General features: G+C 54.3%; 2 protein-coding genes across 3 annotated transcripts in view; one reads left to right on the forward strand and one right to left on the reverse strand.

Moving 5' to 3' along the window:
- Window positions 1-11,509, reverse strand: PKDREJ (polycystin family receptor for egg jelly). Its single transcript, XM_077757900.1, has 2 exons — window positions 11,488-11,509; window positions 1-7,358 (listed from the first exon to the last, which is right to left on the reverse strand). The coding sequence occupies exons 1-2, from the start codon at window positions 11,507-11,509 to the stop codon at window positions 949-951; spliced, it is 6,432 nt and encodes a 2,143-aa protein (XP_077614026.1). The 3' UTR covers window positions 1-948.
- The window catches only part of TTC38 (tetratricopeptide repeat domain 38), a 23,122-nt gene continuing 7,842 nt past the window's right edge, over window positions 11,463-26,742 (forward strand). The window contains exons 1-9 of one of the 2 annotated variants that reach the window (XM_077758024.1): window positions 11,464-11,540; window positions 12,489-12,566; window positions 15,089-15,170; window positions 16,333-16,504; window positions 17,609-17,782; window positions 20,328-20,403; window positions 23,134-23,253; window positions 25,138-25,197; window positions 26,286-26,324. In XM_077758024.1, the coding sequence (XP_077614150.1) occupies window positions 11,508-11,540; window positions 12,489-12,566; window positions 15,089-15,170; window positions 16,333-16,504; window positions 17,609-17,782; window positions 20,328-20,403; window positions 23,134-23,253; window positions 25,138-25,197; window positions 26,286-26,324 (834 nt within the window). In that variant the 5' untranslated portion in view covers window positions 11,464-11,507. Of the gene's footprint in view, window positions 11,541-12,488; window positions 12,567-15,088; window positions 15,171-16,332; window positions 16,505-17,608; window positions 17,783-20,327; window positions 20,404-23,133; window positions 23,254-25,137; window positions 25,198-26,285; window positions 26,325-26,742 lie in introns of both variants that reach the window. The other variant, XM_077758025.1, reaches the window with a different exon arrangement.

A 26,742-nucleotide genomic window follows, 5' to 3' on the forward strand; every position in this document is an offset into this window, starting at 1 on the left:
TTTCACAGAAGAAAGCTCACGTTTAATTCTCATAAAGCTAAAGTAGCATCTAGATCAATGAACATGCTTCCGAGTGGAACTATGGGAGCTGCTTCCCCTGTTTCTCTTAAACAATAAGCCACATGTTCCTTATTACTCCTAAGTACCCCACCATGCCATCAACCCCCAACGCCCCGGTCCTGGCCGCATACATTATTGCCGTCACTCTACACAACATGTGCTGTCTTTCGGGGTGAGCCCTCGCCCCAACACACACACCTTTGTGTCATTTAACGAAGTTCAGGGCTCAAGGCCCAGAAAGTGTTGTTAAACTTGACATCTTTAACTTGCAGTTGCCCTAAGGAATAGGTGGGGCGCTTCAGACTTCTGACCCTCCGTTCCCATCCCTGAATTCACAGGCAGCAGGACAAATCCGAGAAGTGCCCACAAGGCCCCTGCAGCCCTGCCCCAGCTGTAACCTGGGGTGTGGGGGTGGGTAGGGTGGGGGAGGCTCCCGGCCCTGGTCTGCAGAGGGAGGTCCCAGAGGGGCTGAGGGAGGCACAGGGTTCTTGGCTCCGAGCCCATGGGTGGGGGTTGGGAAGGGAGCCAAGTCACAGCAGGAGAAGGCTCTGCCCTGGCAAGATGGAGAGGGGGTCCTTCAGTCTCTCTCCCCCAACTCTGGGTCTCTATTCTGCTGTGGGCTCCAGAGATACCTAATTCCCCCTGCAGAGGGGCATCGGTCAGGCTCCCATGCGGGCACCCTCCTCCCTGCCCCAGACCTGCCTTTCCTTCCCAACACCCAAGAATTGAGGCCAAAAGTGGAGATACTGCCAAACACAAAGGTGTGCATTTTGAAGGTGGCGGATAGAAAGAACAGCTGAGCCAAGGAACATTCCTTAAGTCTGGGGCAGGGGCGGCGTGGGGGTGGAGTGCGGAAGTCTCGCCTGTGGTCCTTGACACTGTCGCGGCTCACACAACAAGATAAACCATTTTCTTCCCATTAATGTTTCTGGTCTTGAGTCCCAGATACCGGCGGCTGTTCTTCTCCGGCTGCCCGTACAGCATGTCCACAAAGAACTCTGGCTCATCCCGGGCCTTGGGTTGGAAGGACAGACACCTGCACATGGTTCTCAGCTTGCGACACAGATAGGTCATCGCTTCGGCTTCGTCCGAGGGCTCCTCGTACACAGGCTGCTTCATTTCCTCGTAGGCAGACAAGATGACCGCCTGAAACAGGTTGATCAGTATGCAGATCATCACCAGCATGAAAGACGAGAGGAAAAGGACCCCCAACACCCTGTTGTTGGAGAACTCCGTGTTCTGGAAAGCGGAGACGCAGTAGGAGAATATCGTCTGTGTGGCTTGAATCAGGTTACTGTAGTTCCACTCGTGCTGACCGAACACCAGGTAGCCAAAGGCCATGTACACGAAGAAGTACACGGACACCACGAGCGCCATGTGGCAGATGCCGGGGAGGGCGGTCTGAATGGCCCGCTGAGCCAGGCGCACGTCGTAGAAGAACCGGGAGTACCTGAGGGTCTTCAAGATGGTCAGAAATAACAGGAAGCCCAAGATGATCCTCATGCTGTGATCCACCCGAGAGACTGCATGAAAGGGGACAAACTCCACGGGGTTCGACAGGTAGAACTGAATTATGCCAGTGGCCAGGAAGTGTTTCCTGAGGAAGAGCACGATCAGCACGGTGAAGATGCATTTTAAAGCCAAGTTGAGCAAATTGTACACGCTTCTCACGTAGGAGGCCCTTTCCTGCAAAATGACGTAGCCCTCGTCGACAACGTAGGCTAAGAAGAAAATGACAACAGCCACGTACAGGTAGATCTCGGTGGACGTCCTCCTGTCAAAATCAGCGAGCGAGAAGGAATGCGTGGAGATGCTTGTGTTGACGACTCCTAACTGCGAAACCTCAAAAATGACAGAGGTGCTACAGAAGAGACTGACGTCCGGGTTAAAGGTGGTCAGCTCCAGAATTACCGCCCAGGTCTGCTCGTCCAGCCAGTCGCTGCTCTGGAGCTCCTGGAGCCTCACGGTGGAATTAAACCGCTGCTGCTCTGGAAAGAAATAGAACGCGTAGCCTCCCGACCCGTAGGTGTGTAAGAGTCCATGGGAGAAATACACCCACGTCTTCTCTTGAGGCTTATAAGTGAATCCATTGGTGTTCTTGTCCACGGCCCGCTTACTGACTTTGTTCCAAACGTTAGAGTAGCTTTGGGTGTCTTCCGGGTCCGTGCCATACTCGGGGTGACAACGGATCTCTCTCTCCATGCTGTTCTGCACGAAATCTTTGGCGGGCGGGCAGAGTTTTGCGCCGGGTCTGGCCCTCACTTGCCTCAGGAGCGGGAGCCCGAGGATCTTGGAGGAGCTGTCGGGAAGAGAAGTTGGATTCAGGTCGTTGTGGAGCAGAGGCACCAGCACGGCGTCCAGCCACCGGTAGATGTCCTCCAGCCTGGTGACCGTGCCCAGGTCCACCGAGAACTGGTCGCGGATGAACTGGTTGTAGTAGAAGCTGTCGGTGTGGCGCAGGACGGCCACGAGGCTCAGCAGGAGCGCCAGAAACAGGAAGTGGGTGAGAACGTAGCTGAGGAACAGGAGCGCCCTCCTCTCGATCCTCTTCTTTCTTTGGAATATTCGGATCTCGTCTTTGGTGAGGGGCTGATACATCCTCGAGCTCCGCAGCCGCAGGACTTGCTCGTGTCGCCTTCGCATATCTTCTGGGGTCATCTTCTCACGGAACAGGTTGATCTCTGTGTAGTGGTACTTGCTTGCCCACGAGAGGTTTTTACAGAACTTGGTCCTACTTGTCCTGAAGCCCGACAGGAGGATGATTTTGGACGGCTGCACCAGAAAGACGGACAGACAGAAGGCACAAAACGAAGCAAAGAGCCACTCTATGGACTTTTCGTAGCCGTAGGTCAGCCCGTAAAACACAATAAAGAACGCAGATACGCTGCAAGTGGCGAAAACCAAGAACCACGCTATATAAACGAAACACCTGGGTAGGACAAGCCTGTGCTCGTTCTGGAGTTCTAGAGGATTCTTCAGGGAGGTCTGCTGCTCGGGAGCGACACCCTGATGGCCCTCTGCGTTCTGGTTACTGGCATTCGCATTTACATCCTGGGGACGGGGGACCTTGCTCTCTGCCTTCTTACGCTGGTGATGCTTGGTAAAGGCCACTTTGTCAGGAGCCTCCTGATGACGTTTGGTGCTTTTCCTGGGGGGGCCCTTTGAAGCCTCCCTGGCAGGGGCACCCTCGGTTTCCTGAGCGTGCCATGTTTTCAGACATTCCTCCCAGTATTCACTTGGGACTCGCATCAAGGGACTTTTCTGGGAAGACATCTCTTCTAAAGTCAGGCAAGCTTCCTTCTGAGAATAAGTAAACAGAAAATCGATCAGGAGTTGCACAGGGAGGGTGATCAGGACACTTTCCAATCCTATCATCAGTGACCTGGTGTATTTTCTCTCTGGCTCCATGGCGTCTTCTTCTTTGTTGAGATTAAAGAACATAATATTGCATAAAAGGGAGGACAGCAACATGGCCAGACAACAGGACAGTCGCTGCAGCCTATTGAAGGGCCTGGCAGTGGCCCCGGAGAAAACAGAGAACCACATGTGATTTCTCCCCAGATTATATGCTGAATCTATCAGGAAATAGTCCACTTTGTTCAGGGACTGGTTGGGGGAGGTCACATGAAATGTCCTGTCCAAAGAGGAGTCAATAGAAAGCCATTTCCGGCAGATGAAGAGCCAGATGTGTCTGCTGAACAGATTTTCCACTTTGATTCTGCTCAGATACCAGCTGGGGGCTCTGCCCTCATTGTTGTGCCAAACGCGAATGGAGTGGATGTCCCCCAGGTCCCTTTTCGTCGTGAGGAGGAAAGTGTTGATGCTTCCCTGGTAGAGGGTGGTAAAGTAGGGGTGGCTCAAGCAATGCACGTTGCTGTCACCCTCTGTTCCCTTCAGTTGGATGAAGACGTTGGCTCTGGTCCCGGCCCCACAGCGGATGCCTGTGAAAACGGTGAGCAGGTAACACACCTTATCGTAAGGATCGTTGTCGGGCAGAGTTATCACGTACTGCCGCAGAAGCTGGTCCATGGCGTCTTTGTGCAAGGCCCAGAACGCGAGGAATATATACGTGAGCATAATGAAAAGTACAACGAAGAGGGTCACGGGGTTTTGGGGGACGTTCTTGATGAGCTCCAGCCGTAGATCTATGGGATTAGGGACCACAATCACCTTGGCCGTCAAAAAGTGGGTTCGCAGGTGCATGCTGGCTTTTGTGATCACCTCCAGCTGCCGCCGGGCCCTCCTTGGGTTTTGGCAGATACAGTGCATTTTGTCCCAGGTGGTCTTCTCTCCGAGAACGCAGGTGTCTTCTCTCCAATCAGTCTGGATGCCATACATGTCTAAGCACTGAACGCTGAAAAGGGCAAGGCTCACTAGCTTGTCACTGGGTGCCACGACAAAGCGAGGTGCCTGCAGCGTCATGGTCACGGTGCACTCTGACGAACTGCCTCTCTGAGCTATGACCTGCAGCAGGGACGATGGAAGGCAAATCACGCGGGCCACCTTCACCACACAGGCCGGATGAAACAGGTCACTCTGGTTGCTGATGGGAGGGATGTCATAGGGCACGAAGAAGGTGGCCACCAGGGCGGTGGGGGTGATCTCACGTCCAGAGTATACCGATACCGTGAACACCAGGGTCACTTCCGTCACGATCTGGACCAGTACCTCACTCACTGTGTTGCTGTCCACCTCAAAGCTAAACCCCCCTGTCGTCCTTTTGAAGGGCTGATTAACTTTATCGGGCGCGTTGTCGGGTCCCACTGTGAGACTGAAAACTGCAAAGCTCAAGTTTTTTCTGAGGATGTGCACTTCTGCTACATTGGGCATGATCTCTATCGTGTCGCCGTTGGCGGCGAAGCCTGTCATTCTGAACCCAACCACCTCAGCGGAATACTTTTCCTGCTGACTTAGCCAAGGAAAGGGATCATCTGCAAACTCACAAAACATGGTAGATATCACAGCATTTTCGGGCATGCTGGGGACACTGCTCGCATTTAGCACCAGATGAAAATAACTTCGACCAAGCTTCTCATTGCTGAAGAGCTCCTTGATATGCCGCATTTCTGTTTTCTGGAGGGACATGTTAAAGCTGGAGGCTGTCATCTCAGTGGTTTCATTCCCGGGCCCCATTCCAGCCAATATTGTGTCTGCTAGCAACTCCAAGCCATAGAAAGGCTCATCTACTTCTTCATAGTGAACAGTCAGTTTAACGATATTAGACAAACTTGTTAATATCCCCGTGCTCACGATTTCTATTTGTTCAGCGTGAAAGGGTTTGCCTGTTTGTGGAGACTGTAGTAGGGCATGGTTGGCCTGCCAGATCCTCCGTGTGGCAAGTTTCTGAGCCATTCGACTGAATCCAGAGGTTGTCTGCGTCACTTTGGTCACACACATGACCACCTGGCTAATTTCCTCCAACGTGCTGTTGCGAAGAACAAAAGTCTGGTTCACAAGGTGATCCCGGAGTCTGGTTCTGTCGGCTTGCAAAGTTAAGTTAGTTTTCATGTTGTTCACAACAGAAGCTGCCATATAAATTAAGTAACCTGCAGGTAAAAAGTCCTGCTCGTCAAGCAAAGTGGAGAGTGAGGAATTCGGTCCCATGGTGAAGTTGAATAATCGATCGAGCACACTCCTTGATGAGATTCTGTCCGTAGGAGGCCGCACAGTGGCGTACAGGGTCTCCAGAGTATAGGCTCCTAGGGTGTCATATACCTGAACAATGATCTTCATGACATAACGATTAGCCGACACACCAACAGGGAGAAAGGAAGGCGGTGATGTGGACTCATTCCCCCAGTACAGGATGGCCCCCAACGTGTTCTCTTTCACAGAACTGATTTGCCCAAAATCGTACAAATCAGAAACTACCATTTTGTATGTGAGAGGGATGTTCTTATCCGTGAAATTGGTACACTGGACGACAAACTTGGTTAAAAATGCAAGTCCCTGATCTGGATTAATGTTGCACGCTCCAGTTTGAGGGGCGTAGTTAATAATAAAAGAGTATCTCAACTTCAGGGGTGCTCCGCTCCACGTTACTGAATATACAGAAACCCAAAACGTGGCTTCAGGAAAAGCCCTAAAAGCAAAAGGTTTTATGGACAGGTAAGGCCCGGTCCTCCCTGTTGTGGTTTCCGTTGCCCAATCAAATGCCATCTCTTTACCTGAAGTCGACAGAATCGACCAGTTATAGGTATTATGGCCTCCTGCACACCCTGTGCAGTTTAGAAACAAAGAGAATCGATCCGAAATCATCAAAAAGTTATCACAATTTTCAATACACGAAATGTGTGCTGCAGGAGTCGGTCCCAGGAGCACGTGCACCATCCTATCCGCAAACGCTGTTCGACTGCCCTTCCGGATCACCATCCTGAAATAGTACACACCTCTGCCTCTCAGTGTTCTTGGCAAAAGGGACAGGATGGGGCCCGAGGCGCCCGGCCACCGCAGATCGGCCTGCTTCGCAGCGAGACAGAGTTTCGTGCTCACCAGGGTAATTCTCTCTCCTTGGTAGTTTGTGTTATCCGTGGTGCAGTACCAAGAAAACAGGAGTCCGGCCGAAGCGTTGCCTGAATCTGGGTCCGAGGACATTGTTCCATCCAGAACCAGGGCATCTGTGAAATTTATTGTTATGCTGGGCCCGGCAGGCATAACCACCGCCTGGAGGTCGCTTCGAAGAACGGTGACATAGACGGCATCTGACCCTGTTGCCAGAGGCGTATTTGAGCTCCCTGTGTAGATGTCCAGAGTGAAATTAAACACGTACACTCCCCAAGATAAAGAATTTGGGGGGATATGCATAAACGCTGGAGTTCTCCCTAAGCGGAGTTGTGGGACGTCCAAAGGCTGATTCCAGTCCGGCACATCCGATACAGAGAGCACGGAATAGACTCTCCACTTCGGATTAATTAACGTGGCTTCCAGGCAGTCAAACTGAAAGGTTGCATTCAAGGTCGTGTCCATTCTCCTGTTCAGCACCACCGGGTCTTGGTTCCTGTTGATCCTCACCAGGAGGACAACACAGCGCAACGGCGCGGGTAGCTGCCAGGAAACGGACGACTCGATGGCTTGGGGGCCGTCCGCGCCGACGGCTTCTAACACAACAGGCGTGGGCCCATCCGTGGGACACTCGGCCTGGGCCGCGAAGGCCGCGTAGGGGCGACGGTGGGCGGCGGGCAGAGCAGAGGCGGCCCGGCGGGGGCGCCCCCCGCCGGCGGGGGGGGCCCGNGGGCCAGAGCGAGGCCCAGGCCCAAGAGGAGGAGCGCCGGCCCGGGCCGCATGGCGCCGCCGCAGGCCTCAGGGGTCCAGCTAACGGCCTCAGAGGCAGGGCGCGGGCCGCGGGGTCACGGGCGCGGTGGGGTCACGACCTGGATGTCGAGAGGACCTGGGCTTCCGGGGTCCCCGCCCCCTCCCACGCCTGCTTAGGGTCGACCGAGTGGTAACAGAATTAACGGGGCCAAGGTTCCCAACAGCCTGGAAAGGCCCCTCAGCGGGAATCCCACTCCCCTGGGAACATCCGGTACCAGACGGGGTCTGTGAGCTCGCTGAAAGCCCAGGGAGATCTGCCTGTGGGTTTCTGACTCTGCTTTGCTTTACATTCTTAAGTCGAACCCCCACGTCCCTGATTGTGGATCTTTCTTCCTTCCTAACAGAAGCATTTAATACTGTGTTCTGCCAAAGGCCGCTGAACCGCTTCCTGCATATTCGTGGTATTTCCGGTGTCATTCATTTAAAAATCATTCTACCTGTTTGGTTTTTGAACTAAGAATTAAAGATGTGTGGTTAACACCTCACGCCGGTCAGAGTGCCTAGAATGACCAAATCAGAGAACTCTAGATGCTGGCGAGGATGTGGAGAAACGGGCACCCTCCGACACTGTTGGTGGGAATGCAAACTGGTGCAGCCCCTCTGGAAAACAGTGTGGAGGTTCCTCAGGAAACTAACACTAGAACTCCCCTAGGACCCAGCAATAGCACTGCTAGGAATTTACCCAAGGGATACAGGAGTGCTGATGCATAGGGCCACATGTACCCCAATGTTCATAGCAGCACTTTCAACAATAGTTAAATCATGGAAAAAGCCTAAATGTCCATCAATTGAGGAACGGATCAAGAAGATGTAGTTTATCTATACAGTGGAGTACTGCTTGCAATGAGAAAGAATGAAATCTGGACATTCATAGCAACGTGGATGGAATTTGAGGATGTTACGCAAAGTGAAATAAGGCAGGCAGAGAAGGCCAGATACGGTATGTTTTCACTCATAAGTTGAACAGGAGAAACTTAACAGAGGCTCATGGGGGAGGAGAAGGGAAAAATATAGTTGGGGAGAGGGAGGGAGGCAAAGCATGAGAGACTCCTAAATATGAGATCAAACTGATGGCTAATGGAGAGGGGGAGGGGAAAATGGGTGATGGGCATTGAGGAGGGCACATGTTGGATGAGCACTGGCTGTTGTATTGAAACCAGTTTGACAATAAATTATATTAAAAATAATAAAAGAAAGAAAAACATAAATTTGGTAAGAACCTTAAGAAAATTAAGATGTGTGGTTTGTTTTCCCACGATCTGGATTTTCTCTGAAATCTTATGGCTATTGATTTTTTTTTCTAAATATTTTTATTTATTTCTAGGAGAGAGAGAGAGAGACAGCGTGAGCAGGGGAGGGTCAGAGAGAGAGGAGGATACAGACTCTGAAATAGGCTCCAGGCTCTGAGCTGGCAGTCAGCACAGAGCCCGACGCGGGGCTCGAAACCACAAACCGCGAGATCATGACCTAAGCGAAAGTTGGACGCTTAACCGACTAAGCCACCCAGGCGCCCTTATTGATTTCTAAGTTATGCCAGTTGTGGTCAGAAAACGCTTTCTATGGGATTTTGATCGCTTTAGATTTATTGAGTCTTGTTCGAAAGCTCGTGCATAGTGTGGTCTGCCGTGATGTCCACATGCACTTATCCCACCCTTGCTGGGGTGGGGGTAGGTGTCCTATAAATGTCATCCAGATCAAGATGGTTGGTACTGGCATTGGATATTCCCTGTCTTCTCTGGATTATTGTCTAGCTTTTCTACCAATTGCCAAGAGAGTATGTTAACCTCTCCTAGTCTGACTAGAATCTTCTATGTTTAGTGCTGTCAATTTTTGCTTCATGTATTTTGAGGCTCTCTTAGATGCACACACATTTTGAGATCATATCTTCATGAACTGGCCCTTTTATCATTATGAAATTTCTGTGGTTATCTCTAGCAGTAATGTTTATTTTGAAGTCTATTTTTGAAATATTAAAATAGCCAAGTTATATGTTAATTGTATCTCAGTGAAACTGGAATGTAAAATAGTCATACTAGCCTTCTTTTTTTTCTTTTATAGTTTATTATCAAGTTGGTTTCCATATAACAACCAGTGCTCATCCCAGCAAGTGCTCTCCTCCATGCCCATCGCCCCCCTTCCCCTCTCCCCTCCCCCATAAGCCCTCAGTTTGTTCTCAGTATTCAAGAGTCTCTCATGGTTTGCCTCCCTCCCTATCCTTAACTATTTTTCCCCTTCCCCTCCCCATGGTCCTCTGTTAAATTTCTCCTGTTCAAATATGAGTGAAAACATATGGTATCTGTATTTCTCTGACTGATTTATTTCACTTAGCATAACACCTTCAAGTCCATCCACGTTGCTACACATGGCCATATTTCATTCTTTCTCATTGCCATGTGCTATTCCATTGTATAGATAAACCACATCTTCTTGATCCATTCATCAGTAGATGGACACTTAGGCTTTTTCCACGATGTGGCTATTATTGAAAGTGCTGCTATGAACATTGGGGTCCATGTGCCCCTATGCATCAGCACTCCTGTGTCCCTTGGGTAAACTCCTAGCAGTGCTATTCCTGGGTCATAGGGGAGTTCGATTGTTAATTTTTTTGAGGAACCTCCATACGGTTTTCCAGAGGGGCTGCACCAGTTTACATACCCAGCAACAGTGTCAGAGGGTGCCCGTTTCTCCAAATCCTCGCCAGCATCTATTGTCTCCTGATTTGTTCCTTTTAGCCACTCTGACCTGTCTGAGGTGGTATCTCAGTGTGGTTTTGATTTGTATTTCCCTGATGATGAGTGACACTGAGCATCGTTTCATGTGTCTGTTGGCCCCCTGGATGTCCTCTTTGTAGAGGTGTCTATTCTTGTCTTCTGCCTATTTCTTCACTGGATTATTTGTTTTTTGTGTGTGTAGATTTTGGATACTAGCCCTTTATTGCTTTGTCATTTGTAACTATCTTTTCCCATTCCATTGGTTGCCTATTCGTACAAGCCTTCTTATGCCTATGTCCATATGACATACCTTTTTTCATTCACTACATTGGCTTTATGTCTTTATATTTAAAGTGGCCTTTTGAAGGCAACATTTAATAGACTTTTATTTTCTTTTCCACTCTCGCAGCATTCTCTCTCTGAGTGCACCCCACAACAAGGAAAGGCCGTAAGAAGGCAGCCATCTGCAAACTAGAGAGATGGCCCTTACTAAGGACCCAAATGCTGGCACCCTGACCTTGGACTTTTGGCTCCAGAGCTGCCAGGAATAAGTGTTTACCGCTCAAGGCCCCACTCTACGGTGTTTTGTTTTGAAAGCCTTTGCTGACTAAGACCTCAGAAAACATCAGGGCTGAAAACTCAAGACTGGGCCATCAGAGGTCATGTTGGGGGAGGAGGCACAAATGGAGAAGGCAGACTCTGGACTTCTCAGTATTCAGAGATCTGGCTAACAAGGTGACAGAGAAGCAGAGGTAGTGGGGCCGGAAGCCATAGGAAGGGGCCGAGGGCGGGGGAGGTGGTTCAATAAAGGGGGCTGTGTCAGACCAAATGAGGATGAGGAAGGCGGCGGGTTTGGAACCGGGAGGCCGTCAGTGTCCCAGACCAGTGCGGGGTCAGTGGTTCAGAGAACCACGGTAAGCTCTGGACAAGTTTTGCCCGCACCGCAGAGCAGAGAAGACAAAGATACAGGAAAAATAGGAAAGGGCACTGGTATGCCCACATGCCAGCCCAGTAGACAGAAGGACCCCAGGGCAGTCAAGGCCTCCGCGTGCCCCGCAAGACAGAAACCTCAGCACCACCAGGGCACCCATCCCTCCGCCAGGCACTGTTTTGCTTGCTAGTAAACGTCACCTAAGGGGGTCACATAGCACATTCTCTACTAACGACTGTGGTCGGGTGCACAGTTTGCTTCGATTCAAAAAACTGACCTCTAGAAACGTGCGCGCGCCAGGATTCCGCGTGGGACCCCAAGGATCTTGAAAGTGACCCTACCTTAGGGGCCCCCTGCCTCCCCAGGGACTCCTCGGTAGCTTCCCCAGCAGGGTCGCCTGCAGGGAGGACTCCCAGGAGGAAGTGGGGGAGGAGCCGGGCCNGCGGAGGAGGTGCCGGACCCAGAATCCCGGACCCGTCCAGGTTCTCGGCACCATGGCCGCCACCGCCCCGCTGCGCGACTGCCAGGTACGCGGAGGCTGAAGCGGGCCGGGCACCGCGGCCCCGGGATGGCCTGGCGCCCGGCGGCGGGGACTGGACCGAGCTGCGCAAGACCCGGATCCGCCGGGGAACCGGCCCCAGAAGGACCGGCGTGCGTCCTGGGTGCAGGAAGGGACCAGGGTACCTTCGTGTGGGACCCCAAGACCTACACCGCGTTGGCCCTGGCGCGGCGCAGGGGTGTCTGTTTCGGACCTTCCAGGGTGGCGTGCCCGAGCCTATTTTGCGGATGAGGAAGGTGGAGGAGCTGCCCGCTGTGCTGGGGGAGCAGAGGACCCTTTCGTTCCCTGGGCGGGGTCGCAGGTCTGGGCACCCCCGGCAGGATTCCAAGGGCAGCCCTAACAGTGCGCACTTCTGATAATCTCTGGATCTTTCTGCTGAGCAGACTTGTAGGTCTGAATCATTTGCTAAAGGGGAGAGAGGAGAGGAATTGGTACCGTGCTTGGCAGGTGCCGTGTTTGCCTGCCCGGTGGAAAGTCCACCCTGCCCCGCCCAGCTCTCCGAGGCTCTACCCCTTGTCTGCCCTCCCAGACCTCCCCTCAGCCAGATCAGGGACTCCCATTTACTGAGTGCTCCCCTGGCCGACCCCTCAGGGTCCCCGCGTGCGTCCTCCAGAGCCCCGTTTGGGGCCAGCGAAGGGTCTGAGGGAGGATGTTGCCAGAAGGCACACCGCCGCTTGGAGACCCCTGGGATTTGCCTCGGGATCTGCCCGCACCCACGCAGGCTCAGCCTCCTCTGCTCCGCACCGGCTGTGAAATCGGAGAGTTCAGGCGAGCCCCACAAGCCTGGCTCTTATGGAAACCCACGCCCACATGACGCGAGGCATGGGAGCTCTTCCGTGCCTGGGTTTGGGGTTCACGTTATGTTTGGAGGACCATGTGGAATGAAGCCCTGATATTCTCTTCTTGCTGCGTGCAGGCGTGGAAAGATGCGGGCCTCCCTCTATCGACAACTAGCAACGAGGCCTGCAGGCTGTTTGATGCTACCTTGACCCAGGTATGCCTGCTGAGCAGGGTGCTGGCCTCTTCTCTAAAGGCCGGTGGGGAGGTTTTTAAAATTACCGAATGCTTTGAATGGATTTCTTTTTCGTTATTAAAAGTCTGGGCCCATCTAACAGCTACATTTACTTATGCCACGCAGTAAACGGTCCTTACACAAGGCTATGACGTAGCTCCGGGGCCCCCTCCAGTGTGGCTTTGCTTCCATTTACGGCCAGACTCACACGTCCTGTGAGGTGTTGTCCAAGGAAAGCCGCGAGATGATGACCACGCGATGACGACCACGAGCAAGGGCAGCCCTCGAAGCTTCCTAAGCTTTACGTCTCCATCAGCACTCTTGTTTTATAAACAGTGAAGGGCTTCAGCCCCATTCCTGCCCAATTCTCCTGGCAAACTTGGGTACAGGAAGGTCCGAACTGGGCTCCAAGCATGATTCATAATGCTCCGAATCCCCACAGCCAAAAGCTTGGAAAGTGGGAGGGGGTGTGCCGTTTTCAAGTGCACAGTGATTTTCACAATGGGTTACAGTGGAATTCACGTACTCTGGACCCTGGTACCCGGGAACGCGTTAGACGTCTTTGGCAACACATGGCATGGATGGGAGGTGGCCCTGGGGTCAGGCAGACAGTAGTGGGATGTTTATGAGGGTGCCGAGCCTCCCCAGGCATCCCTCTGTGGTCTGCTGAGCGTAGATGTGGGGCCCTTCCATTGGCTGGGGCTCATCATTGAATCTAGCACTCTCAACTATGGCTGTTCTAAGACCCTCCACCATATTACCAGGCCTTTTTTTTTTTTTTTTTTTTAAATGTTTTATTTATTTCTAGGAGAGAGAGAGAGAGACAGCGTGAGCAGGGGAGGGTCAGAGAGAGAGGGAGTCACAGACTGAAACAGGCTCCAGGCTCTGAGCTGGCAGTCAGCACAGAGCCCGACGCGGGGCTCGAACCCACGAACCGCGAGATCATGACCTAAGCGAAAGTCGGACGCTTAACCGACTGAGCCACCCAGGCGCCCCATTACCAGTCATTTCTAACACCAGTGAAGGAGCCTATAGTTTTAGAACTAGGAGGGTCTCCGAGGTAGGGTCCAACTACTTTGTTTGACAGGTGGGGAAGCTGAGGCTCAGAGAGCCGAGCTGACTCATGCAGTGAGGTAGAGGAAGAGCAGGTGTGCCTGGGTCTGTATACATTGATGGAAAACTAGAGCCGGTTTTTGTCATGAGCAGGGAGAACACTGCCTATGAACGCCATCCACACACCAGGAGGAGTGAGGAAGCTTCTAGAAACATTAGTACCAGAAGCAAGCAGTGGAACACTCTTAGCTTGGAAAAGGACTCCACTTTGTGCATTTGAGCTCTGGGCCCTTCCTGCACGTTTTGGCCTCGGTGGAGCGCTGGACTTGTTACAGAGCCCCGTTCCTCAGTGTAGACTGTCCTCCCAGACCCCGCCTGTGTGTCTTCTGTCCCCCGTGTCAGGGTCTCTGTGCCATCCTGTGTTAGAGCAAGGGTGTTTTTAGTGTGTGCATCAACTCCCTCACGTCCTATCAGAATACAGTCTGCTAATTCTGTGTGGATGTAGGTCAGACATTTGATATGATACCTGTTTTGTTTATTGTTGAGCNGGAGGGGCAGAGAGAAGGGACAGAGGATCCGAAGTGGGCCCTGTGCTGACAGCAGGGAGCCCCATGTCTGGCTCAAATCACACACCGTGAGATCATGACCTGCACTGAAGTCGGAATCTCAACTCTTGGGCCACTCAGGCGCCCCTCTGATAGGACGCATTATAACATCTCATGAATGTGTTATTATAGTTTTAGTATTTGTAGAAAAAATAGGCATTTAAGGAAAGGTTTAGAAGCAGATACAACAAGCTGTCAAAAATGGTAGCGGGATGTGATTAAGTTGGATTTTTGCCTTTTCCTACCTTTATATCATAAATGTTTTACTAAAGGTCTTTTATGTTTTGTGTTGTTTTTAATTTTGTAATGTTTATTTCTGAGACAGAGATAGAGGGTGCATAGGAGAGGAGCTGAGAGAGGGAGACCTAGAACCTGTGGCAGGCTCCAGGCCCCGAATAGTCAGCACAGAGCCCGACGCGGGGCTCGAACTCATGAACCGTGAGATCTTGACCTGAGCTGAAGTTGGACGCTCAACCACCTGAGCCACCCAGTTGCCCCTAATGGTCTTTTTTGAAAGGATTGAATGAAAAGTAGGAAGGTTCTAATCGTGGTTCCCGACTTCGAGGCCCTCCTCTCATGGCTAAAGAAGTCGATGTCTGGGCGGATCACCTGTCAGGAAGAAGTTTCCTTTGGATGTCTCTTTTCTGAAAATGGTGGCCTCTACCAGTCCCAGAAAATGTGCTTTGAGTTATGAGTATCCAGGCTCTTTGCATGATGTCGACTCAGGTGCAGTTCAGGTCATGAAATACTTAACTCTCTAGAGAGAAAATCCAGATTTAGGTGCATACCTTCCTTGACATGGACTAAGGATCCCTGGGGACAGTGTTGTTTTGCCTTCTGTTTCAGTACGTCACATGGACCAATGACGAAAGTCTTGGTGGCATTGAGGGCTGCCTGTCAAAGCTCAAAGCAGCAGATCCAACCTTTGGTGAGTGATGCTGTCCCCGGGGTGAGGTGCCACGTCCCGCGGGTCTGACCCCTCTCTGCCTGGGAGACTTGGCTGGGATGAGGGGGGCGGGCTGGTGGCAGGTGAGAGCCCCTGGGAGGCTGGCATCGCAGCCGCCTTCATAGTGTTGCCAGGTGCCATGGAAGGCATCTTCCTAATTTTTTCCCCAATTGTTGGTCAGTTCAACAGGGAAGACACTGATCCTATTTCTGGAGGAGGAGAGAGAATGAGAAATGTACCCCAAAGCACCCAGGCGGTAGATGTTGGGTGGCGAGGACCACATAAGGCTTGTTATTTTCCAGACCCGGCCTGGAACGCAGCGGGAGGGGGCCCCAGGAGGGGTGGGGTTCCAGGCCCGGGAGAAGGGCTGAGGAGGGCAGGGCAGCAAGCGCCGTCCCTTTCCATGCCACTGCGGCCGGCTTCCGCTGAGGACGGGATGCACAGGATGCGGGACAAAGGAGGCTGAGGCCAGCCTATGGGGGACCAGGAGCGAGGAGGGGGCTGGGGCTCCCTGAGCAGAACCTCGGGCCCCAGGATAGAAGCGGGGGCCACACGGGTGGTCCCAACGCCATGGGTGGGTCCTCAGTCTCAGGCCTCGGCCAGTGACTGAGTTCCAAATGCTGGCGGACCCCGTGCGTCTGTCAGGCTGGGCCCCAGGAAGCCCAAGGCGGGCCCCGGGGGGGCTGCAGGCCTGCCAGCAAGGTTTCTCCAAGGGCACCCTGCCCTCACCGCACCCCCCCAAGCTGTCCACGCACGAGAGTGGCTGAGACAGACTGTACTCCAGGGACCAGCGCCCTGTGTGGAATATCTCTTGAGCAGCCCCCGAAAGGCCTGGTGTTGGTGGTGGTGACAGTATCAGCCAATGAGGGAAATTGGGGCTGGGGGGGGTCTTGGGAGCCCGCAGGCAGCCCTAACCAGTTCACCCAGTGAAGGTGGGGGAAGGATGCTCTGCCCCCTGTGCATGGCGAGGGCCCAGGCCGGGTTCCCCGCCGCTGCGTGCAGAGGGGCACAGAGCCGCCCAGCTGCCTAGCCTGCCCCTCCTGGGACGTGGGGTAGTTATTTCACACCTGAGGCTGGGCAGGCAGGGCGGGGCTGGGCTGGGCCAGACCCTCTGAATCACCAGCTACTTACAACCTTCCGCCAGCGATGGGCCACGCCATCTCGAACGGCCTCGTGCTGATTGGCACTGGAAGTTCTGTGAGCCTGGACGGGGAGCTGGACCTGGCCGTGAAGACGATGGTGGAGGTCTCCAAGACGCAGCCGCTGACGCGGCGGGAGCAGCTGCACGTGTCTGCGGTGGAGACCTTTGCCAAGGGGTGAGGGCCTCCCCGGCCGTTCGTGGCCATCTCTGAGTGAAACATCATATCCTGCCTGTCTGCTCTGTCTTCTCCTGACTGCAGGGCGGGGAAACAGTGGCTAGGATTTCCCAGTTAGCCTTCAACCAACTTTCTTTCTTTAAGAAACATTTTTTTCAATGTTTATTTTTTATTTTTGTGGGGGAGGGGAGGGGCAGAGAGACAGAGGCAGACACAGAATCCGAAGCAGGCTCCGAGCTGTCAGCACAGAGTCCGGCGCGGGGCTCAAACCCGTGAGCTGCAAGATCATGACCTGAGCCGAAGTCAGACACTTAACCGCCTGAGCCATCTAGGCGCCCCGACAGCTTTCTTTCTTTACATCGATTGGGTATCCTGTTTGTTACAAAACAGATAGGACCACGTTACAGAAATACCGAAAAGAAGAGCGCAGAAAGCACTCACCGTATCCTCTTTGCCCTAACGTAGCCTTGTAAGCATCTGGTCATAGCCTTCTGGGTTGTCTCCCCCCCAACCCGCCCCCTGTCCCCATGGCTGTCCCCTTGTGTGTCATGATCCCGGAGCCCATCTCTGGGACAGCCCCTTGCCTCCGCTCAGGCAGGGGAGACGCCCCACACAGCTAGGCGACCTGGGCTGATGGTTGATGGGTCCCGAAGCAGTTAACAACAAAGGGAGTGAATCAGTGGCAGGTGTCGGCATGGGGCCGGGGTGGGGCGGTGGCTGCCCCCTCGCAGACTTCCCGCAGCTGGTTCATGGTCTCAGGGAGATTGCCTTTGGCAGCCTGTTAAACCAGTTTTTTTGTTTGTTTGCATTCCAGACTAAAACTTACCACTGGGTTTTCAATTTCCTGAGCCACAACCCAGCATAGAAACTGTTTTGTGTGGGTGTCTATAGAATATGTTCTCTGTGTGTGTCTCTGTTTCTCTTTCTGTGTCTCTCTGTCTCTCTCTATGTATATCTATATATAGATATGTATCTCCTTCCATATACATATGCACCATGTATACATCTGATCAGTTCAGACTCTGGCAAGAAACGATGCCTTTTGCACACACGCGTGTGAACTCCGTGCTCAGCGCTGCTGAGAAATCTCTCTTTGGCTTTCAGGAACTTTTCCAGAGCCTGTGCACTATGGGAACAGATTCTCTGGGACCACCCAACAGACATGTTAGCCCTAAAATTTTCCCACGATGCCTACTTTTACCTGGGCTACCAGGAACAGATGCGGGACTCCGTGGCTCGGATTTACCCCTTCTGGACACCTGACACCCCCCTTAGCAGGTATGTGCCAACTGGAAACCATGTCATTTCTTTCTTTCTCACTCTCGCTCGCTCTCTCCTCTGCCCCAAAAACACGGCGAGTCTCCTGGCCCTGCCCCGAAAATAGTGAGCCTGCTGTGGCTCTTCTCCTAGTTCTTGAAAGTGAAAAAAATCTCTCTGCTCTCCCCGTGCCCTGTGAACAAGGCAGTAGCAGGTGTATTGGTGGTCAGCCCGGGCTAGTTTTTGCCACAGTAACAAGCATCCTCTAGATCTGATTCTCCAGAGGCTTCACCCCTGTCATGGGGGGGCCCTGGGGCTCTGCACCCCTGCCCTTGTCTCCCTCCCACGTCAGGGTCCCAGGTGATGAAGCAGCTGCTTTCTGGACACACTGGTCCCTGAGAGAGAGAAGAGGGCACCCTTGAGGGACTCACGGCTGCAAGGCTCAGAGAGGAAGGGCCGCCCTGCCACGCCCGAGTTGTTGGCCAGAGCTGGTCACCCAACCACAGGACGCCGAGTGGTGCAGCTCTGCCGTGTGCTGGGGAGGAGAGGGGGGCCTGGAGGACCTGAGTGGCCTTGGGACTGCCACAGAGTCACCGCCGCCGGGTCGTAATCACAGGGCGGTCGTGGAGGTCAGACAGCCCCGTGGACTGGAGAGCTGGCTTCGGCAGGGGTTCTCTGCAGAAACAGAACAGTAGGATATGAATGTCTGTAGCCATATTATTTACACGTTTATATGGCTGTTGGGGGAAGGTTGATTGGTTTTAAGGAATTGGCTAACGCAGGTGCAGGGACTGGCAAATAATCTGAAATCCGCAGGATGGGCCAGCGGTCTGGCGAGTCTGCATTGTTATCTGGAGGCAAAGTTCCTTCTTCTGAGGACCTCGGTCCTTTCGCTTAAGTCTTCAACTGTTTGGGCGAGGCCCACCCACATTATGGAGGGTAAACTGCTTCACTCAAAGCCTGAGTGAATCACGTCTGAGAGGTACCTTCAGAGAAACGTCTATATAGTATCTGCCCAAACAACTGGGTACAGCCAAGGTGACACATGAGAGTAACCATCACAGAGCCTACCATACCGGGTACCCCATAAACATTCAATGCATGTTTAAATGTGGAAGGTTAGATGACCCCAATAAATATTTAAAAGCAATATTTAAAATATTTAAATCTTTAAAAGATATAGATATTTAAATACTTAAAAGAAATAAATATTTAAGGGGCGCCTGGGTGGGTCAGTAAGTGAAGCCTCCAACTTCGGCCGAGGTCATGATCTCATGGTTTATGAGCTTGAGCCGCACATCTGGCTCCACGCTGACAGTGCAGAGTCTTCCTGGGATTCTCTCTCTCTCTTTGTCTCTCTGACCCTTCGCCACTTTCTCTCTTACTCTCAACATAAATAAAACTTAAAAAAAAAGAGAAAGAAATTTTTAAGAGACAAGTCTGGAAGCCGGTGTGGCAGAACACTCCTTCTGTGAATCATGAGAGCTAGACTTTGTCACTCTGCATGGTAATAAAGATAACGTCTGAGCCACAAATAGAAACTCTATTGCTCTTTTCTTTTTTTCACGGAATCCCGTAAAACTCCAGGAAAGACCGCCTCTCACATGTGACTGCCCTGGCACTCGGTGCCCGTGATCACAGATGAGAAAGGGCAGCGCGCCCTGATTCAGTGAAGTGCCTTCAAGCCCATCCTGGGCTGGGGCTGGACCAAAAGTCAGCTGGACAGATGGGATCCTGGCCTCTAGGAGCTGGGGGCGGGGGAGGAGCTGTCCAGCGGGCACAGGCCAGGCTGGGCGGGGGTGGGCGCACTGCCAGCCTGTGCTCATGAGTGCCTCCCAAGGGAGGTGTCACCATCCGGACAGGAAGGAGAGGGCCCTTGTCATCCTCAGTGGAGACAGTGCACTGATGTCTTAGGGGGTGGGATGCAAATCGCAGAGGTGCCTGCTGCAGAGACGGGGCTTGGGGGTCGGACGATTGTGCAGACGATGAAGGTCACGGCACTCCCCACCGATCAGAAGCATCCAGTTGGTGGGAAGCCCAGGGTTTGGGGTGGTACCTGGGGGGGAGCGTGTGTCCGTTTCCTGGGGCTGCTGTCACGAAGGGCCACAAACTGGCAGCCTAAAGCGACAGTTCTTTCTCTCCCAGTTCCAGAGGCCACACATTGGGAATCAAGGCATCACCAGGGCCGCGCTTCCCCCAGAGGCTCTAGGGGAGGCACCTTCCTCGCCTCCCCTTGGCTTCTGGCGGTAGCTGATAATCCTTGGCGTTCCTTGGCCTGTAGAGCCACATGGCTGCAGTCTCCTCTGTGTTCACACGGGTCCGTCCTTTGTGTCTGTTTGTACGTCCCTGTCCAAGTCTTCCTCTCCTTTCTCTTGTAAGGACTCAGGTCACTGGGTTTAGGGCCCACCGTCATCCCGTAGGACTTCAGCTCAAATGCATCTGCAAACACCCGCATTCCCAATTAGGGTCTGTGTTCAAGCATCATTTTGGGGGACACAGTTCAGCCCATACTGATGCTGGAACAGTCCACTGCTGTCCAAGACTTTTTTTTCTCTCTCTCTTTTAGCTACGTGAAAGGCATCTATTCTTTTGGATTGATGGAAACCAACTTCTATGATAAGGCAGAAAAGCTTGCCAAAGAGGTAAGCGGGCCCTTCCCCAGGGCCTCCCCTCGGGGAGTGGCGTCAGGCAGGCTGAGCACACACACAGCACCCCCACTCAGGTCCCGTTTCCTTAGAAGCCTGGGGGAGGACTCGTATTAACAGCGAAAGCAGCTGGCCCTCCCACAGCCTGCAAACTGCGTCCACGGGCCAAGAAGGTGAACAAGGCCCCGGGGAAGCTGTGTCCACTTTCCCTCCCTCCCGGCACAGGGCCGCTCGGGCTCCCTGAGCTCTCGTCTGCCTCTGTCCAGAGCTCCAGGGAGCTGCGCCATGATCACGAAGGCTGCCTGCAGGTGGGCCCTGACCTGGGCATTGGGGTCTTGCCAGCTAGCCCTTCTTTTGACCTCTGCCTCCCTCCGGGGTGGGGGAGCCGTGGTGAAGGGTGCAGAGGAGTGTGGTTTGCCAGGTGCCTCCTGTCGGCCCAGGCCCTTCCCGTCACGCTCGCCTGGTGGGCTGGCTCGTACCGAGGCGCACAGTGGACACGCCTCGCCGGTGGCCCAGGACCACGCAGGAGGCCGTGGCGGGGGGGCCTGGGGCACCAGGTGTCCCCTGTGCCCTTGGAGTCCCTGCCCTCCAGGCCCACCTCACAGGAGTGGAAATAGACCCGGGGGGTGCCGCCCCTCCTGTGCCTGGCTCCAGGCTCCTCATCCCCTCTGCCAGCGGGCAGTCCTCTCCTCGCTGTCCAGATGGGGGGCCCACAGTCAGAGGCCAAGGCCGGGGCCCGCTCACGCTCAGGCAGCTCAGGGAGGACAGAGCGCGTGCTTTCCCGGGCCACCTGACCTGACTACCGGTCTTTAGCTGCCTGGACCAGGCCCGGCTCCCCAGCATCCCAGCCGGTGCTCCTCCCCACAGACGGCACCCTGGTTGCCCGCAGTACCCCTCCCCTGGAGGCAGCCTGCACCCTCGGGGGACCCAGGAGGCCGTGAGGCTTCTGAAGCCTGTTCTGGTTATAGAGATGGGGCCCAGGGTGATGGAAGGGTCCGTGCTTCACGGCCGTCTGGGCTCCACACCGTCCGGCGGCTCAGCCACAGGAAGGTGGCCCTGGGCACCTGAGGGCTGTCAAGATGGCCCAGGAAGCTAGAGGGCAGGCAAAAGGTGCAGGCTTACGCCCCACCGGGAACAGGATGAGGTGGAATGGGGCTCCCCTTTCTCCTGCTGTACCCGCTCCCGTGGGCGCCACGCTCGGAGCCCAACACCAGTACCCCAGGGATGGTTATGGGGCAGGGCCGTGCTGTGACAGTGACCGCCAGGCCTCTCGGAGAGCGAGGGCAGCTGCACCAGGCCGCTGGAGCCTGGGGAGGCCTGGCGGTGCTGATGGCGGTGATGCGGGGGCCTGCGAGCATCTGCGGAGCAAACCCCAGGGGCTGGAGGAGCGAAGCGCAGGGAGCACAGCCTTCCAGCTCAGGAAGCTTGGAGCCTCGTGATAGGCTGAGGCTCCTGGTGTGTGGGGGTGGGGTGGGCCCTAGGGGCCAAGGTTGGGGGCCAGTCGGGGCAGGTCGTGCAGTGCCTCGTGCTCTGTCCCAGGGAGACTTGGGAGGAAGCTGGTCAGGAGCCCTCGTAGAGGGTGGGGCCTAATCCTGGCAGCGGTCTGAGCAGCTCCCTGCCCTGAGCTGCACCCCACACGAGAGCAGCACACTTAGGCGGTCCCTTCTCCAGACGCGCCTTCCCGGGCCTGCACAGCTGTGCCCCTGCGGCCCCCCGAAGTGTCCTGGTCCTTCCTACAGGGCTCTGCTCGGGTGCTCATTGTCCCCAAGGACACCCTCTTTCTCACAGCGTCCCCATGTGGACTGGGTGGGCCCCTACAAGCAGTGGGCGGGAGCAGAGAGGCGGGACTTACTGGGGTCGGCCTGTCCGCATGGACCTCACAGCAGGTGCCAGGCCAGGGGCTCTGCCTCTGTGAAAGGCGCGGGGCACCGAGGCAGTCAGTGGGGCCGGGGAAAGAGTGACTTGTGCGGGACCTGGGCTCCGGTGGCTTGTCCACTGGGCGACCTTGAGCTTCAGCCTACTGCCCTGGGCCTGGCGCTTAGGAGGCGCCGCCATAAACATGAGCTGAACACGGGACTAGAAGGAAGCTCCAGGGCCGTAGGAATCATACCCTGTGTCCTGCCTGCCTTGGGTCAGGCTCGCTGGTCATGTGAGTGGCTGTTGTTATTAATAGCACTCACGTCAGAATGAGCCCAGGCTGCCATACGCGTGGTCATCCACAAGGGGCAGCCACGAGCACTCGGCAGTTTGCAGTCTGCACAGCATTCACCCACCCCGACCGCGTCTACTTGGTCTCTACGGGCAGTCCCGAGGGGAAGGTGGCATTGCTTCTTGCCAGGGAGGTGGGGGGGGGGGGAGGAAGGCCCAGAGAGGCCAGCTGGCATGTTGCAGGTGACTCAGCTGTGTGCAGGAGGCTCCGGGGCCAGGAGGATGAGTCCTGGCTTTGGAAAGACCCAGCTGTGGTCTTGAGCAGATCAGTCTGTCTCCCTGAGCTCAGTTCTTTACCTTTGAAATGGGCGGTGACATCCTCACTGGGGACATCCTGTACACGGTTAGCGGGGCTAGACTTCAGGGTCTTTGTTGCCTTGAGGCAGAGCCCAGTGCGCGCACTCGCTCCATCCCCGCACTCCGCCGTCCAGCTCAGACCCCTGGTCTCCGGGTAACCTGGAGACGCAGCCTGACCAACCCTCATGATCTCCAATCAACTTCCACCCCCTCCCCGCGCAGGCTTTGTCCATCAACCCAACAGACGCATGGTCAGTGCACACCGTTGCCCACATTCACGAGATGAAGGCAGAAATCCAGGATGGATTGGAATTTATGCAGCACTCGGAAACCCACTGGAAGGTATGACTATTGGCGATGGGTCATGTGCCTGGAAAGTTCCGCCTGTGCTCTTGAGTTAAGACTTTATGGACAGAAGTCACAGGGCGCAGCTTAGCTCTGGGGGAGCTCGTTTCTGTGAAGCCGCAGTCTCCGGGGAGCCACAGGGCTCGCCGAAACCTGCCAGTGTTTTGCAGGTGATTCTAGAAGAGGTTTTGGGCTGGGGCATTTGGTGTAAAGGAACGATCAGGAAATTACCTAGGACAGAAGAGCCTGGCATGGGTGAGAACTGTAAGCAGCCTGAGCTGCATCTTCTGTCACCACCAGCTGGCTGGCTCAGCACGGAGCCCATGGAGTGGGCTCAGGGAGCACGCATTGTAGCGGGGAGCAGAGGAGCCGATGGTGTGCACTCGACTCCCCCAGGCAGATACGGATAGTGCTTGTGAGAGTGCTGAGTCTGGGGGAGGGACAGCCGCATGGCCGTATCCTCTGGGCTGAGGGCCAGGGGCTTGCCCAGGCAGAACCACAGGAGGCCAGGGAAGGCCTGGGCCAGGACCTTCCAGCACATTCCATTCACATCCCTCCCCCAGACGCTGTGGTTTTACTGGGTGTTGGAGGGCTGGCTGGACCCTAGGGCAATAAAGTGATCCCTGTGAGCCTTGGTTTCCTCATCTGTATATCTGCTGTTGTAACAACTGTGAAGCCCTTGGTCCCAAATGAGTTCTTATTGGTTTTGGTTCTAGACAGCCAGCCCAGGCTAAGGTTTGCATCTGTCCCCTGCTGTGGTTCCTGGCAGCCTCTGGCCCGGGCAGGCCAGTCTTGCAGTAGATGGTGAGGCCTGGCCTCCCTTTCCCACTCCTCCTGCCCCAGACTGGAGCTCAGTCAAGATCCTACCCTGGGGACTCCACAGAGAGTCTGTCCCAGACTTCTCTGTCCTCAAAAGGCCTGATGAAGTGGAGTGAGCAGCTTCCCAGCAGACCACGAACCACACCATGACAGGGGCACTCTCAGGGATGTGGAAACCCAGAGGAGGCCTCCAACCCCACAGGACTTGAGGGTGAAGTGGTCAGGGAAGGCTTCCTGGAGGAGGCAACCCCTCAACTGGGTATTGAAGGATGGATAGGAGTTTTCCAGGTGATGGATGTGGAGATGAAGGGTATTCCAGTCAGACTGAGCAAAGACACCGAGACCTGCAGGGGCCGGTGAGGAAGAGGGGACACCGGCTGCCAGGGTGTCGTCAAGCACAGGTGCAAGGTGGACGTGGGCTACGTTCCTCTTTCCAGGAGCTAGAAGTTGGTGTCCAGGCAGAGGACAAAGTGTTTGCAGTAGCCTCCCGGAAGGAAGGGCTAGTGCTCGTGATGGGGCCGGCAGACTGCCAGTAGCAGCCGCCCAGATGCCAGCCGCACCCCCCCTCTTGTTTGCCGGCGTCACCAGTACCTGCGGGGAGTCCAGTGCTCGCGATGGGGCCGACAGACTGCCAGTAGCAGCCGCCCAGATGCCAGCCGCACCCCCCCCTCTTGTTTGCCGGCGTCACCAGTACCTGCGGGGAGTCCAGCCCTGGGCTCAGGGTTCCTCACGGGCTTTGGACACCCCGGGAGCCTTGGCACCTGTTTGTGGATTCATCACTCGTTTTCTCGAGGCTTGAGGAGCGGGGTAGCCTCTGTGCCGCCCCTGTTCCTCCTACCTTAGCTGCCGGGCTCCCTGGGTCTCCGACTCCGTGGTGGCCACCCCTCAGATATGACAAGGACGTCGGGGCACGGAGCCGCACAGGCCGCCTCGGCATGGGCGCTGGGGGGATGCGTCCCGCCCTCGCGCTTGAGGGACCATCCTGCATTGTCACAAAACCACAGCCGGTACTTTTTCCCCGCGGGCCATCAGAGTTTTCTAATTCTCTTATCCCCCCACCAGGACGCTGATATGCTTGCTTGTCATAATTATTGGCACTGGGCTCTGTATCTGATTGAGAAGGTAAGATGGTTAGCTGTCTTATACTATAAAGATGTCCAGAGAAATAAATATGTTTCTACCTTTTGCTATGTCCCCGGGATAATAGCTTGGGTTTGCACGTTTAAATGATGCCCAGGAGTAACAGAGCATTAACGTTTTCAGATAGCTTTCAGGCTTAAACTGCGTCAGGTGTTTTTCACTGTGCGGACGCAGAAGTCATGTGCACTGTGTGTAATTGGTGGAGACAGTTTGGACCAAGTGTCCTCTGCTGCTGGCGTGAGCCACTAAGCCCCCACCCCTCAGACTGCACCTGGATGAGCCATGGGACCTTCCAAATGCTTTGTCCCAGTGAGAGCGGGGGTGTGGGGAACGCCCTTGACCCCAGTGATTCCGCCCCTCGGTCCCGTTTGTACGGGAGCTTCTTACGATGGTACTTATCAGAAAATCTAGAAAAAGTCCAAAGGAAAATGCTCAGAAGTTGAGGGGCCCGCGGTGACACGGTGACATTGTGTGTGTGTCTGGAAGTGAGCAGCGGCCCCCACTGAGTGTACGGCAAGGAAAGTAGAGAAAAAAGAGAAAAAAAAAAGACTAGAAGAAATAACGTGAGAAAGCTCGTAAGATTTGGACAAGGGCAGTGGACAATAAATAATGCTTCGACAGAAAATGTCCCCTTAGTGGCAGAGGGACCAAGAGTCCGGAGCAGAAGTGGTTCAGGTTGTTCACCCTAAGACCCTCCGGCGACACTGCCCATCCTCCGTGGAACGTCCTGGGGGTGGGGGGCGGGGATTGACTTTTCGGCTCATTTCTCAGTTTTACATTTCACCTTTGCTACATGTTTTTGTATTTTTTTTTAAAGTTTATTTATTTATTTTGAGAGAAAAAGAGAGAGAGGGTGTGCACACAACGGGGGAGGGGCAGAAAGAGAGGGAAAGAAAGAATCCCAAGCAGGCTTCGCACTGTCAGCACAGTGCCCAGCGTGGGGCTCGAACTCACAAACTGTGAGATCCTGACCTGAGCCGAGATCAAGAGTTGGACACTTAACCGACTGAGCCCCCCCAGGCGCCCCTCACCTTTGCTGCATGTTGATCACGGGACCTTGGTTTCTCCAGGGCGAATACGAGGCTGCGCTGACCATTTACGATAAGCACGTAAGTCTGCCTTGGCACCCACTTCGGTTGTTGGCAAAAATTTGCCTTTTAGTCTCTAGCGGGTATTTGAGGTCAGTGTCATCTCAGCCAAAAACAACAGCTGAAGCAAGAACTCACTTCTTGTGTAAAGCCTCCCGGGGTGAATTCTTGCCCCATGTGGTGGCATAACCGGGGTGGAGTGAAGGCACTCGGGCTCTGTGCGCCGTGGGCACTGGTAGAATGACGCCTCGAAATTGGTCCTTTCTGGAATCATGCACTTTTCCCTAGTCATTTTAGATTGCTTTTCTTTGGTAGGATCAGCGATCTGCTCGTGGGAACTTTTGTTACTGTCGCAAAATATATACAAAATTTGCATTGGGATCTTTTTGTTTTTTTACACTTCTTTATTCTTGAGGGACAGAGAGAGACACAGCACAAG

Source organism: Crocuta crocuta, unplaced genomic scaffold, assembly GCF_008692635.1.
Source record: "Crocuta crocuta isolate KB4526 unplaced genomic scaffold, BGI_CrCroc_1.0 scaffold143, whole genome shotgun sequence".
NCBI lineage: Eukaryota > Metazoa > Chordata > Mammalia > Carnivora > Hyaenidae > Crocuta > Crocuta crocuta.